The 14,880-nt window shown below is 44.4% G+C and overlaps 1 protein-coding gene across 1 annotated transcript in view; it reads left to right on the forward strand.

The window, feature by feature from the left end:
- Nucleotides 1–14,880, forward strand: part of Sv2c (synaptic vesicle glycoprotein 2C) — a 189,528-nt gene that overhangs the window by 157,639 nt on the left and 17,009 nt on the right. Inside the window, exons 7-12 of the mRNA XM_075976275.1 lie at nt 1,025–1,135; nt 1,928–2,016; nt 2,621–2,785; nt 6,177–6,310; nt 7,827–8,030; nt 8,462–8,621. Of these exons, the coding sequence (XP_075832390.1) occupies nt 1,025–1,135; nt 1,928–2,016; nt 2,621–2,785; nt 6,177–6,310; nt 7,827–8,030; nt 8,462–8,621 (863 nt within the window). The remainder of the gene's footprint in view (nt 1–1,024; nt 1,136–1,927; nt 2,017–2,620; nt 2,786–6,176; nt 6,311–7,826; nt 8,031–8,461; nt 8,622–14,880) is intronic.

Below are 14,880 nucleotides of genomic sequence, written 5' to 3' on the forward strand. Positions count from 1 at the left end.
CTTCCCCATATATTTTATTTGAGAGCCCATAGTTAACTCAGAAGTGGTTTTTGCTAACTAGAGACAGTGTCTTTTGTATAGTCAAAAGAGACTACTGCCTTCCTAGCACAATTTGAAGGACACCAAGATACCCAGCCTCCAAACAGTATCTTCAATAAAATTGCTATTTAGGATATGGGCAGGCTGAAAAGAAAAAAGAAAAAAAGAAAAGAAAAACCCACTCAGCCCCTAGGAAAAATAGCATACATACTATTGTGTCCTCTTTATCCAAAAACAGGGATTCTCTCTCTCCCTCCCTCCCTCCCTCTCTACCTCCACCACCCCTCCCTCCCCATCATTCTTTCCCTGTATTGACAGCCTTGCTCACCTGTGTTGTGGCTCTTTCCCTTAGCTCAAGAGGCCACCTTAAGTCACAGACATACATTATCACTCTGAATCATCTTTTCTTTCTCTTGCATACCTGAAGAGTCAGGGTTGATGCTCGCTCACCATGGAAACATCTCCCATTGTAGCCATCTGTGAGTGTCTGCTGGTCAACCACCTGGTTAGCCTATGGGTGAAGGAAAAACAGGTCATAGTGATGCTCTATGGATAAATGGTGCATGAGCAAGTATTAATAACTACAGTTAAAAGCCAAATTCATCAAATAAATAGTGCCCCCCCCAAATAATCTCCATGCAAAGTAACTCTACATGCAGAAGCTCCTGTCTCTGGTGTTTCATCTGCTGGCATGGCTCTTTATGGGGATGATGCAAAAGGGGGCATTTTGTCTCTGGGCGACCCATCCCCACTTGCTCCCCCTCCCCATTTCTCTCTGGCCTTCCCCATCACTAAGTCATATTCAGTTCCCTCAGATGCCCTTTGGGTCTGTAGATCTCTGCGAGTGTTCTTGTGTGCAGGCAGAGTTCTTATCAAGTACCACTTTCTATTCCGAGTTGTGTTTTTCTCACTTAAAATAAATAGCCTAAATACAGCAACTTCAGGGAAGGGAACTCAACCCTTTGCACTCTGTTGCTGTCCACAGGTAAATAAAATCAAAACTCCCAAGCAAATTGATGAGCTGGTTGAGATTGAGAGCGACACAGGAACATGGTATAGGAGGTGTTTTGTTCGGGTCCGCACAGAACTGTATGGGGTAAGTATGAGTTTGTTTCACGACATTCTACATGTCAATTTTTGACATTTGGGGGTAGTCACAGAGAGACTGACTATGCCTGTCCCACAAGGAAGACTTGTCCACTCTATCTAGAACACCTGTCTCTTGCACTAGGACCAGGCAACGGAACCCCTCTCAGCTCAGAGGCTACCCAATATGCCATCCTGAGGAAGGAAAGTGCTGGGCCAGGAGTCAGGGCAATGAAAGTCTATCTCAGTATTTGGTGGCCTCCAGGAAGCTGAAAAGTGAGCATTGCTAGGTAGACCTGGTGATGAAGGCCTATTATTCCAGGTAGTATAATTCCAGGAGGCTAAGGCAGGGGAGTTAGGGGGAAAAAAAGAAAGGAAGGAAGGAAAGAAAGAGAGAGAGAAAAAAAATTAGTTAGTTAGTTTAAGCCCAGCCTGGGGAAGCTTGATGATAACCTATCTCGAAATTAAAAAGGGGGCTTGGGGATGTAGCTCAATGGTAGAGCACTTGTCTAACACATTTGAGGTTCCAAGTCCAGTCTCTAATTCTGCAAGAAAAATGAAAGGACAGGAGGGAAGAAGGGAGGGAGGAAGGGAGGGAGGAAGGGAGGGAGGGAGAGAAGGAAGGAAAGAGGGAAGAAGAAAATTCCAGCCTTTGCTTCTATATTGATTTTAAGACTTTATATTATAGTTAAAATTCATTCAATTCTGCAGACTTGGCTCTTTTATAATTTGATGAGAAGGGATGGGGAGTGGGGTCCACTATGTAACTGTGTAGGAACACTAACCATCCAATATTTCACAGATTTGGTTGACTTTTATGAGATGTTTCAACTACCCAGTCAGGGAAAACACCATAAAGCTTACGATTGTTTGGTTCACCCTGTCTTTTGGGTAAGTGACATTTAAATTCTCAGTGGACAAAATCAACTGTCACATTGTGACTCCCAGTTGTGTCTTTGTGTTCTCTCTCTCTCTCTCTCTCTCTCTCTCTCTCTCTCTCTCTCTCTCTCTCTCAATGCCTGGTTGGGTCCAGTATTAACCACACAGGTTCCCTCTCTCAGTATCTGTAAACTACAGCAAACACAGAGGTTCCCTGCCTACTGTTAGCAAGGTGTGATGAAGGGAAAGGGGAATGTTCTGGGCAGGGATCCTGGGAGCTCATTCTATGCAGCTTGGTTAGCCATGGGACTTCATTCTCCATTTCTAGGTTGGGAGGCTTAGAGTTAGAGGCATAGCTCAGTAGGATAGCACTTGCCAGGCATGTGTGAGGCCGTGGGTGCCATCCCTAGTTCTGGGAGGTAGGAGAAGGGAGGCATGTCAAGTAAACGCTCCCAACTTCTGAACTGTCAATTACTGTGTGATGATTTGTTCAAATGTTTCAAGGTGACCGTCGTAGCTGAAAGTGTTTCTAAAAGCCACTGCCGCCCTGGTATGTTAGGAGCCTCGTGTGGCCTTGTGTGCACTGTTAAAAACACATGTTTTTTCACCTTTGCAGGTACTATGGATTGTCGGTTTGGTTCCCTGATGTCATTAAACATCTGCAGTCTGACGAATATGCCCTGCTAACGAAAAATGTGCAAAAAGATAAATACGCAAACTTCAGCATCAACTTCACCATGGAGAACCAGATCCACACTGGAATGGAGTACGACAATGGCAGGTTGGGAAACTTTGACATAATTTAATGCGCTAGCTACTCACAAACACTGGCTTTGTAGTGGTGTACAGTTACTAATAACCAACACCTGTGGGGTTCTCAATTGCATTGTTACTTGAGGATGTATTTTAATCATTGAAAGTCTACTTTCAAGAGATGCAGTTCAGTTACTTCAAACTACTTCAGAACTGGCGTTGAATCAATCATGTGCCTCTTGGAATTTAAATAAAATACAACAACGGAACCATTTCTGAAACTGTGTTGCTTCCTAAAGGGCTGTGAAGACAGCGGAGGGTTAGCGAGGACGAGCACAGGATCAGGCTACTTCTTAGCGTTAGGTGAGACAGGAGCTCAGGGCGTGAGTCTGCTTCATCTTTTCAGAGAGAAAAACAGATAGACAAGGGCCCCATGGTCATGTCTGAATCATCTGAGCAGAAACCGCTGATATGAACCCATAGGAGCTCATCATGCTTAGAAAATTGTCTTAATTTTTAGAATGATGACCTTTTTTTTGGTTTTTAAGACAGGGTTTCTCTGTAGCTTTGGAGCCTGTTCTGGAACTAGCTCTTGTAGACCATGCTGGCCTCGAACTCACAGAGATCCGCCTGCCTCTGCCTCCCAAGTGCTGGGATTAAAGACGTGCGCCACCACCACTGGGCCGAATTTTGAAATTTTTTTAAAATTCCAAGATAACCAAAATTGCCCCAGGCAAAATCCTGTTCATTAAGATAAAAAGACTTGTGAAATGCTTGTGGCCTAGATAATGGATACTTGCCCATATGGTAGGGGGGATCATTATTCTAATTAGCAGTCTAATAAGAAGCCCAATCATCTTTTCGGGGCGTTTAATGGCTTTGTTTATAACAAGTTTTTCAATAATGAAATTTATGAAATTGAAAGAAGAAAGCATAGCACTCGAATGAATGGGGACCACGTTAGGAGACATACACCACAGGGAGAGACCTGCTCACTGCCTGAGCGGCACAGTGTCTGCCTCAGTCACCCACCTGAACCACAGATAGGGCTGCATGTGCATTTCCGAGAACCTCGAGCATCAAATTCTGTGACTGTGGGATAAATATTGGATTTTAAAAATGTTGCCATTAGAAATTTCTAAGATACAGCCGGTGCGATGGTGCCTGTAATCCCAACCCTGGGGGTGGGGAGCCAGGAGGCAATGAGCTTGAACCCAGCACCCCTCGTAGCATAGAATGTACCACATAATACGGTGTTTCAGAACAACAACAACAACAGGAAAAGGGGATATTTTTAAATAGTGTTTGTGTCTGAGACAGTCATAATTTTAGTAATATTTTTTAACATTCTAAACTGGATGTCTCATTTGTTAATGTTCAGTATAATGATTATATTATAATTAATAATTTTAACCATTCTACTGTAAAATCTTTGAGCCAGATGTGATGGCACACACCTGTCATCCCAACTCTTGGAAGGCAGAGGCAGAAAGACTGTGAGGTTGAGGCTAGCCTGGGCTCCATCCCCAAAATCTGTCTCAGAAGTCCAAACCCCAGGCTGGGGAGATGACTCAGTGTTTAAAGTCATTACCACGAAAGCCTGATTGATCCACAAAAAAAGCCAGACACTATTGCACGCACATTATCATCCCAGTATTCTTTTGGAGAGATGGGGATGAAGACAGAAAAACCTCTGAACTCTCACTGGCCAGCTAGCCTGGGCTATGTCCAGTGAAAACCAAGAAGACCTATTCCAACAAGGTGGAAGAGTTAAAACAGTGCCGGGGGTTTTCCTCCATCCTCCACACTTACGCCGTGGCATCCACACGCCCACATTCCCTCATGCACACAAACACGCATGCGCACACATAGGGAGGATTTTTTTTAGGATCCCCAAATGAAGAAAAAAAAACTTTACAAACATATATTTTGAATTTAAAAGATTTCTTTTAGAAGATAGACAAAAGGTTTTTGTCTTTCAAAAGAAATTTGAACTCCTGCTGCTGACTGGTTTTTAAAGGACAGCTTCCCTGTGTGTTCCCCAGTGGGGACCCTCTACACCCTGACCCAGAACACTCTCTGGGTGGCCTGCCCGGATACCTAGGGAGCCTTCCTTTCTGTATGCAGGCTGTTGTGGGAGAGTCCAGAGGCCTCTTTAAGTCCCTAGACAACATGAGGTAGTGGGGAGAGGCTTCCCATTCCCTTCTCCAAGCATTTGAATGTCACTCCAGGAATGCCCGTGTGTGTTACACGTTTAAATTGCTTCCCCTTTCCAGATTCAGGCTCATTTTAAGAGTTTCTACCTTCACAACCCTTTCAGCCTCCGTCAGCACACCTAACAGCTTTCAGTGTGGCTCCTGGAGTGGGGAATGGGAAGGTGGTCGGTCTGTGAGGCCACAGTACATTTTCAGTTGAGAAATGCAACTGGGCATGCGGATGCAAATAGACTTTTGAGTGTACTCAGCACGGAGTGGGCTGGTTTTGGTCAGCTCACACTAAGGGTTAGTCTCCTTCTCTGCTAAGGGTGGGGCAACAAGCATTCCCCTCTCTTGGCTTGCTAGGAATACACCGAGTCTCTAAGAAAGGTATCAGGCTCACTGATACACACTCATCCGTGGCTTCAGCGAGTCCATTTCAATGACGCATAGGCTCTTTTACAATATTAAGTTCCTTTTTTTTGAGCCCATTATCAAAATCGCATTGTAGTACCTTAAAAATGTATCTGACCCCATTTCATCGTTCTGCATGTTTCAGCAGGGCTCTTGTATTTTGATTTGGCTCAAGGAATATCTTTGACTACGAGAAGGAAAAGACTCCTGGAAATAAGTGTACATTTTTTCACCCTGGTCAGCCATCCCTCCCACAAAGAAGCAGAACTCCCATGCTTGGCCCTGTAAGGTTCTAAACTTAGGAAATGGACTTTATAAAAATCTTGGAGGGCTAGGGATATAACTCAGTTGTAGAACACTTGTCTAGCATGTGCAAGTTCCTAGGTCTAATCTCTATGGCTATAATACATAAATATAGGTAAAAATATAATGTTCAGATATTAGCACATCTTCAAGTGAGATTCACAAGTCTCAATGGAGACTTTTCAAAAAAATCTGGGGAGAGGATAGTGATGAAAACCCAACAGTCCAGAGCCACAGTTCCAGCTCTCAACTTTTGCCATCGTTGTGAAAATCCAAAGAACTCAAGTGTCATTGCTTCTCCTGACAGGAAATAATATTGAACAATGGTATGGCCAAAAAATCGTATCCCCAAGACAAAAAGGTCAAAAGTAACATGCCTAGAAAACCAAGGTGCCCTCTATAACTTACAGATGGTCATAGCAGGGTACCATAGATCTAAGTCCATTGACTTGGCTTTGAATTCGAGTAGATAAAAGTCAATTCATTTGTGTTTGTGTGTGTGTACAGATTCCTCGGAGTCAAGTTCAAGTCTGTAACTTTCAAAGATTCCGTGTTTAAGTCCTGCACCTTTGACGATGTGACCTCAGTCAACACCTACTTCAGGAACTGCACATTTATTGATACCCTTTTTGAGAACACGGGTAATGTATAGCTTACTCTACTTACAGCAGCAACAGGGAGCCTTCAAAGGGCCTCTGTCTTGGCAGAAATGTCGTAATCATGTGACATTGGGGCCAGAAGCTTGAGAAGTGGAGATTGAAGTGTGAATGAATGATTTTCCCATAGCAGGTCGAATCAAAAGCAAGCTGGTATTTGTTTAGCTTTCTTGGATTTAATATAGAGGCTACCTTCAAAGATGACAAAATAAGAAAATAGCCTCTGGGGGAATAATTAATTCTTAAAGCAAAGAATTAACCTGTGGGTTTATTCGTTTTGATAATCTTGATTTCACAATTGGTTCTTGCTTAAGTAAACCTGTCTAGCTCTCCAGTTCACAGAGGTAACAGTGTGTGGCTGTGCTCAGTAACTTAGAATGCTTTAGCCCCAAGTGTGCAATGGAGTTTCAGAAACTTCCCAGAAAAATAAAGGAAGTGTACAATACGGTCTAGGTCGTCAGACACTCGCAATCTCAGACGGTTTTCCCAATTCCCGAGGCTTAGAAAAGCTAAATGATATGGTCACAGTAAATGACCTAGTAACCTTAGTTACAACTAACCTTGGAGCCCTGGTCCATGTGACTGTGGTGTCCATGCCTTCCCTTTCTTACACGTTTGTCTAGAATCGCATGCCAACACTGAAGGAAGATGAATGAATATCTTCCCTGTGAGCAGTCCTGCCTTTTGGCGCTCAGTCAGGAGCCAGTTCTGTCCCACTCCACTAAGAATAAGGCAGAGTGTTGTCTTCTAACCCATTCGACCCCATAAGACCAGCAGTTTTGAGGGAATGGAGGGTAAACTCAGCAAGGAAGGTGATGGTTTTGCCCTGAGTTCCCTTAGCAGAACCTAGCAACATGTAAAATCCTTCTTGGAGAAATAAGTTCAACAATAACGACAGTAAGATGCAAAGAAGGGATGCTGGCGACCTTCCCTGGAGACTGACCTTCATTCTTCTGTGAATTTATCTTGCATAGACCTTAAATTATAAACGCAGCTTCAAGGACTCAAAAGAGAGTCCTATTCCTTCTGTGTGCCTCAGAACCCCTAAAAATGATAGTGATGAGGTAGGTCAGCCTATGTATAATTGAAGACAAATTGTTTTATAATCACATTATATAGGACTTGTTACTATTAAAGACGTTGGTCTTTATGTAACATGGTAAATGTAAAGTAATATTGTAAAGGTGTAAGCAATAATATGGTTGGCAAAGGCCAACCATAGGGAATGGAGATAACTTGAAATTTTAGTTAATTCAGTTCCTTATCCAACAATGGAGAGCTCCATACTGCTACTTTGTAATGTGAGATCCCAGACTAGCTCTCATGCTCCAGCAAGGAGACACAAAAAGTCAAGCCAGCCTCACTCAGCCTTGGGATCATCAAGGAGCTGGCAGTACTGTGATTCTACGCTGAACTCTCCGTGGGCTTTCTGCTGCCACCCAGATCTGTCACTTGTGACTGGCAAGAGCTTGATAGATTTTATTTGTTGTTGTTCCTACAGATTTTGAGCCATATAAGTTCATCGACAGTGAATTTCAAAACTGCTCATTTCTTCACAACAAGACGGGATGCCAGATTACTTTTGATGATGACTATAGCGCCTACTGGATTTATTTTGTCAACTTTCTTGGGACGTTGGCAGTGTTGCCAGGCAATATAGTGTCTGCTCTGCTGATGGACAGAATTGGGCGTTTAACCATGCTAGGTGTGTGCATATATTCCTGGAAAGAAAAAAAGCTGCCCCTGTGATCTAGAGAGAACCTGTGTCCTACCTTGTTCCCTGTCCCTTTAGAATGCATGTTCATACGAAATCCCTTAGACCTTTGTCGTTAGAAATGACCTGTAGTAAAAACTGTGTCTAGTTACATTTCATATGAGCAACCCCCATGAGTTACAGACTGAAACACTCATTATGTGTAACTAGTGCATATTTTTCCACTTAAGTAGATGAGTAAGGAATCATGGCCTTTGGTAAATGTCACATTCAAACTGGTGGATACCCTTGAACTTAAGTCCTATTGAGCCCAGTCTACAGCTTCCCCATGGAACTGTCTGCTTGAGAGCACTCCAAGACCCACAGGTCCTTGCTTTACTGGGATGACAGGAAACAGTTGATCTTTTGTCCTCTGTTGGCAGGTGGCTCCATGGTGCTCTCAGGGATCAGCTGCTTCTTCCTGTGGTTTGGCACCAGTGAATCAATGATGATAGGCATGCTGTGTCTGTACAATGGGCTGACCATCTCAGCGTGGAATTCTCTCGACGTGGTCACTGTGGAACTGTATCCCACAGACCGGAGGTAGGCTGGCGCAGGACCACTGAAGGGTTGTAAACAGAGAATGCGTGTGATTTCCTGGATGCCCAGACCCGAATAATCACACAGAAACTATGTTAATTACAACACTGATTGGCCAATGGCGTAGGCATATTCCTGACTAGCTCTTACATCTTAAGTTAGCTCGTCTCTATTAATCTGTGTATCATCATGTGACTGTGACCTACCAGTGAGGTTCTGGGTGTCCTCCTTTGGCAGCTACACGATGTCTTTCTGACTCAGCCTTCTTTCCTCTTCTAGCTCTGCTTGGATTTCCCACCTTGCTATATTCTGCCCTGTCATAGGCCAAAGTAGCTTCTTTATTAACCAATGGTAACAAAACGTATTCATAGTGTATAGAGAGGAATCCTACATCAAAAAGTCATTACAGAGATTTGCAAACTGTCTCTCACAAGGCAGTGAAAATCCACAAAATACCTAGCTTATGAACTTATAGATTTTGCTTGTATCTTTTAAAAAGATTCCTAGCAAGAGTTAATGAGACATTACAGAAATGTAATTCTGTCCATGATTTAACATGTTGGCTAATAATAACATTGAGCTGTAATGTCACAGTGAACATTAGAGTTTAATAGCCTGTCTTGGCCTTCATTTTGGGTACTTATCAGTCTGTGAGGGTCACTGCCTTAGATTTGCAGGTACCTGTACTAGCAACTATAGAGAGGTAGAAGGTGTCTCTTGATCTTCCTAGTCTGTTGGAAGAAAGCCTGATATATTGATAATTATAAGAAGGAGGTTGGAGAGGTGGTTCGATGGGTAAAGCACTTGCCATGCCAAGTGTGAAAGACCTAGAAAGCACACAAATAAATCCAAGCACAGTAACACCCATCTGAAATCCCAGTGCTTGAGATGGGAGAGAAAAATGGGAGAATCCCCAGAAACTTACAGGCCAGCCAGCCTGGTGCATGTTGCAGGGAGAAACCTAGATACTCTGTCTCAAACAAGGTGGAAAGAATAAACACCACCTGAGGTTGTCCTTTGACGCCACAGTGTACTGTAGCTTACTCATATTTGTGCATACACACACACACACACACACACACACACACACACTTACACTCACACATGGGCGCACACCTTTTTTTTTAAAAGATTTATTTATATTTGCATTGGTGTTTTACCTGCATTTATTTCTATGTGAACATGCCAGATTTCCTGGAACTGGAGTGACAGACAGGTGTGAGCTGTCATGTGGGTGCTGGGAATTGAACCCAGATCCTCTGGAAGAACAACCAGGGCCTTTAACCACTGAGCTATCTCTCCAGCATCCCCCACACACTCTTTTTAAGAAGAAGGTTTCCCCAGTAGACATGGATACTTTGGGCATCATATCAGAGAGGGCTGGGTAGAACCTCAGCAGCTGACAATTATATTAAAAGCTTAGAAGTCCTGTTTTGCCATTTGGCATGAGCTGGAATATATGCCTTATGCCATCTTTTTTTTTTTTTTTTTTTTTTTTTTTGGTTTTTCGAGACAGGGTTTCTCTGTGGTTTTGGAGCCTGTCCTGGAACTAGCTCTTGTAGACCAGGCTGGTCTCGAACTCACAGAGATCCACCTGCCTCTGCCTCCCGAGTGCTGGGATTAAAGGCGTGCGCCACCACCGCCCGGCTTATGCCATCTTTTATATCATGCAAAATTCCCATGTTTTATCGTCTTGAAAGTCATCTGCTCTGAACTATTCCGTAGCTTTTGAAAAGAAGGGGAGCCCTCCCCACAAAAGAACTACACTGAGACATTTGCAGTCTTGATTCGTTACTGATCCTATGTCATCCCTCTGACTTCATTCTCTCCACTTATTAACCACCCCTAGGCTTATCCTGTACAAGGCAGACTCACGAATTTATTACTAAGGAACATCTTTACATCTTTCCTGGCTTATAACACCTGTATTGGTACCCATATGACTAACTTCCTATAGAACATCCAAAACACAAGAACATTGTCATTCATATTCTTAATAAGCTCTCAATCATGTTCTTAGGCATTGAAAATCTACATACAGCATCCCCTTGACCCAGCCAACCTATGTTCGCTCTCTGTGTAGGGAATACACTGAGTTTTCCTTCATCAGCATCTCATTATGAAAACTGGACCCACAAAATTGGGCATTAACTCCTACTTTTTAAATCATGCCCTCTTACAAGGTTGTAAGAGACTCCCTCCCATTTGTTTTGCATTGTCTGAGTTTGACAGAATTTTAGATTAAATCAACTGGCCATATAACTCATAGGAAGATACATGATGAGCATTCTCTTGGGGAGGGGCACTGGCTTTAAAAGGAAAAAAGAAAAACTCAAGCATCGGGCAGACCTTTCCTGTGACCAGCCTGCCTCATTGTGTCATTGGAAAGGTGAAAGACCAAATAAAGAGAAGGTGAGCTTGCTGCGTGTGCTCACTTGGTCCTCCAGGACAGAAGAGGGCAGGAAGGGATTGAATGTACAAGAACTGGGTAAGCCCTGCGTGACGTTTCCTCTCCATGGAGGACAGGTGCTTGTCAGTTACATGCACAGTTACCTGTGTATACAGTTACAGTGTGGTCTGGTTGGGTCACTGGGAGGAAAGGACATGGTGGTTGCTGTGTCAGGGAGGGTTTCTTTAAATAGTAGTGTCTGAACTTGGACTTGAAGAAGATGGGAAGAGCAGGGTAGTCTGAGAAATGCCACCTGAAAAGCCCTGGAAGGCTGTGTAGGCAGGGTTTTTCTGTCCTGCAGCTGCTTCCCAAATAACTAACTCGGAGACTTAATATAAGTTATAAATGCTCGGCCCTTAGCTCAGGCTTGTTACTAACTAGCTCTTACAACTTAACCCGTTTCCATTAATCTATGTGCTGCCCCGAAGCTCGTGGCTTTCACCTCTATCCTATTTTGTGTGTCTGACTTGTTCTCTATCTGGCTGGCGACTCTTCTGACTCTGCACTTCTTCCCACCATTCTCAGTCTGGCTGTCCCACCTATACTTTTTGCCTGGCTGCCAGCCTGTCAAGTTTTTATTAGCCAATGAGAGTGGTATATATTCACAGTGTACAGAAGGATTATCCCACAGCAAGGAAGAGAGCTAGCAAAATTCAGCAGAAACTCCGTCACAGAGATCAACCCATTGATCATGCCCTGAGGGCAATAAGAGGGGAAAGACAAAATCAGCCATGGGTTGGGAGTTCATGCTAATGCCCAGAGAGGAGGCAGGAATCTTACTTGCATTGCACTCCAAAGAGGAAGATGTAATCTAAAGAAAATGTAGATGAGAAAAAGGAGAAGTCAGAATCCCACATGTTGATGGATACCCAGGAAAAAAGATCAGAAAACTATATAATTGGTTATATATTAGAATGAGGGAAAGAAGTTGTCAAAGGGAGGCTCCTGTTTCTGCTTGCACAGCTGACCGGAGGTTGTACTGTGTTGAAACAGGGACACTCTGGAGGAGCAGAGCATTCCGACTGGAGTCAGGGAGATAATGAGTTCCATTAGAGGAGGTTGAATTGCCGTGGCTTCATGGAGCTGTCCATTGGGCATTTGAATATGTACGTGGGAAGCAAAAAGATACCTCAACTGGGGATAGAGCCACTGACAAATTGATCCAACAGACATTTAGGGGATGCATATCATGGGCCAGAGTGGTTTCAGTCACCGGGCTCCAATAGTGGTCAGACAGCAAGCCTAGGCTTGATGGAGCCTACACTCTGGTTGGGAAAAAGCAATCAATAAACTACTCGGTAAGTAGACATAGAATATCAGCTGGTGCTGAGTGCTGTGGAGAAAAACAAAACTACCCAGGGGCATGGAGGACGATGGGATGGAGGAAGGCTGTAGCTGCAATAGCAGGCTCCAAGGAGATGTAGATCCTGTAAGGTGACATTTGAGTAGGTACTTTGGAAGAGAGCTTTCATGGCACAGGTGACAAGGCCCCGAGAGTATGAGGAGAAGGCATCAGCTAGAGAAGGGGCTGAACTGGACATATCCACATTTGAATGTCCCCATCCTCACCTTCTCTTCTTAATCCCTCTTCTTGTCAAAACTGTGAACTTCTCTCAAGTCCTAAGTGTAGCCATGTGGCCTTGTGTGCTCTGGCACATTTTTTTTTTTTTTTTTTGGTCAGCATGTCTTTCATCTAGTCAGTGGCTTTCTGCTGCCACCATGTGGCCGGCCATGGCAGAGTTCTTCTGCTCACACTTCCTAGTCCTTCAGTCTTTCCCTCCCTGGAGCTCAGGTCAGGAACCACACCTGGGAGATGACGTCATCCGGCCTCACCAGTCCCAGAGCAGGCCTGTCTTCAGAGTACAGATCCGTCCCCAGCCTCCTCTTTCCTGCGCTCTCGCGTGTGCAAAGTTCAGCTATGACCCCGGAAAAGGCTTGAAAGAAAAACCCTGGCAGCTTACATATGTTAACCTCTGCTGGTACTGATGGTCGCTGCTGTCAGTCACCCAGGTCTGTGGGATTTTTCTCGATTTCAGTGGGCTAACGCAAACCACCGGCCAGAGTTAAACCCCTGACTCCCTCCCCTCAGGACTGTTCCAATTCAGACAGGCGTTTTCATTTCATTCCCACAGCCAACAGGTAACCCTCATCCTTACTGACCATGGGTGCCTGTAGGGAAACCATTCAGGCAGCCTGTGCCTCAGTGGGTCTTTCTACTGCAGCATTGTCTCTGTCACCCCATCCTCTGCTGGTCTATAATGCCCTGTTATTTATTTATTTATTTATTTATTTATTTATTAGATATGAAGGACTCTTTGAGCTACCTAACCAACTTATGCATTCCTGGTTGACTTTTCTCTGCATGCCATATCGTCTCAATATATCTGTTTGCATTTTTCCGTACATTTACATTTTGGCATTGATCAGACAAGTCAGGTTCTTTTCGTCTCTGGCAGTTAAACGTAGCATGGGAGAGCGAGCATGGTGGCCTGTGTCTATAATCCCAGCACTAGGGAAACTGAGGCAAGAGGATTGGGACTGCAAATTTTAGGTCATGGGCTGCATACAAATTCCAGGCCAGCTTGAGCTATGCAGCAAAACCCATCTCTGGGGAGCTTGAGGGGATGGGAGCACACACTGCCTTTACCACAGTCTCACTACCACAGCATAGTGCCAGCAGGCCCTGCTGCGTGGAAACGGGAGGGATGAGAAGCAAATGAGGGAAGCAGCCATCGAGCCGGTGCGTGAGCTCTGGGGAGTCACCTCTCTCTGCTCCGGGTACTGAACAAATCCTGGCATGAAAAGGCCACAGACACCATGATGGAGTAACAGCACAACCACCGGCTTGTAAGCTCATCGAGCATGTGTGCTCTAGGACCTGAAGTCACACCAAGAGTACCACGTCACTTGTTTGAGTCTGCTGGACTCAGGAGATGGCTGACTGCCTGTTGTGCTGAGGGCGGGGCATTCTTTCCAATCAGCTGCATGTCTTAAGCCCTGCTCATATCGCCAGTGAAAACCCATCCATCCTCCCCATGCCAGCGTCTAGAATGATGCACCTACTGCAATCCTTGCCTGCCCGCTGACTTCTTTCAATGCTGTGCTGTTCCTCAGTGAACCACACCATTGAGCACATGACAATGGGACTTTAGTTTACTGTTTACTATATGATGCTAACTAAAGAATTGGTTTCTTAAGAATAGGACTTTGTCTTCCTCATTCACTGGACGAATGAGATACACATATTAAGTGGTCCAGATACCAGAGCTTAGAAGTCAAAGTGGGGGAGGAGCACAAGTTCATGGCCAGCCTAGGCTACATAGATTCTGTCTCAGAAAACAAACAAACAAACAAAACTCATACAAAAAGAGAAGGAAATAAGCTTTGTAAAATTTACCTGGGAATAGACTATAGTGTTCCCCCGTGCCTGAGGCCAAGCTCCCTCACTTCTGAAGTAAGTCATTTAAACCAGTTTGGTTGACTTTCTCCACTGATCCTTCAGTGTCGCTGTTCCACTGATGCCACTGTCCTTGATCTCTGCACCTGTGGTTGTCAGCTTCCTCCCTCACACAGGGCATGCGTTCCTGCTCCGGCCACTGCACTGGTCGTGTCATAATTAGGGTTTCTATTGCTGTGAAGAGACACCATGACCACAGCGACTCTTATAAAGCAAAACATCTAACTGGGAAGGTTTGCTTGCAGGTCAGAGGTTTAGCCATTATCCTTATGATGGGGAGCATGGCCTCTCTAGGCCTCCATTCAGGGACACTGTTGACACATGCCTGGCCTCAACAACTTTCCTTAATCACAGAG

The sequence above is a fragment of the Microtus pennsylvanicus genome, chromosome 6 (assembly GCF_037038515.1).
Source record: "Microtus pennsylvanicus isolate mMicPen1 chromosome 6, mMicPen1.hap1, whole genome shotgun sequence".
NCBI classification, from domain to species: domain Eukaryota; kingdom Metazoa; phylum Chordata; class Mammalia; order Rodentia; family Cricetidae; genus Microtus; species Microtus pennsylvanicus.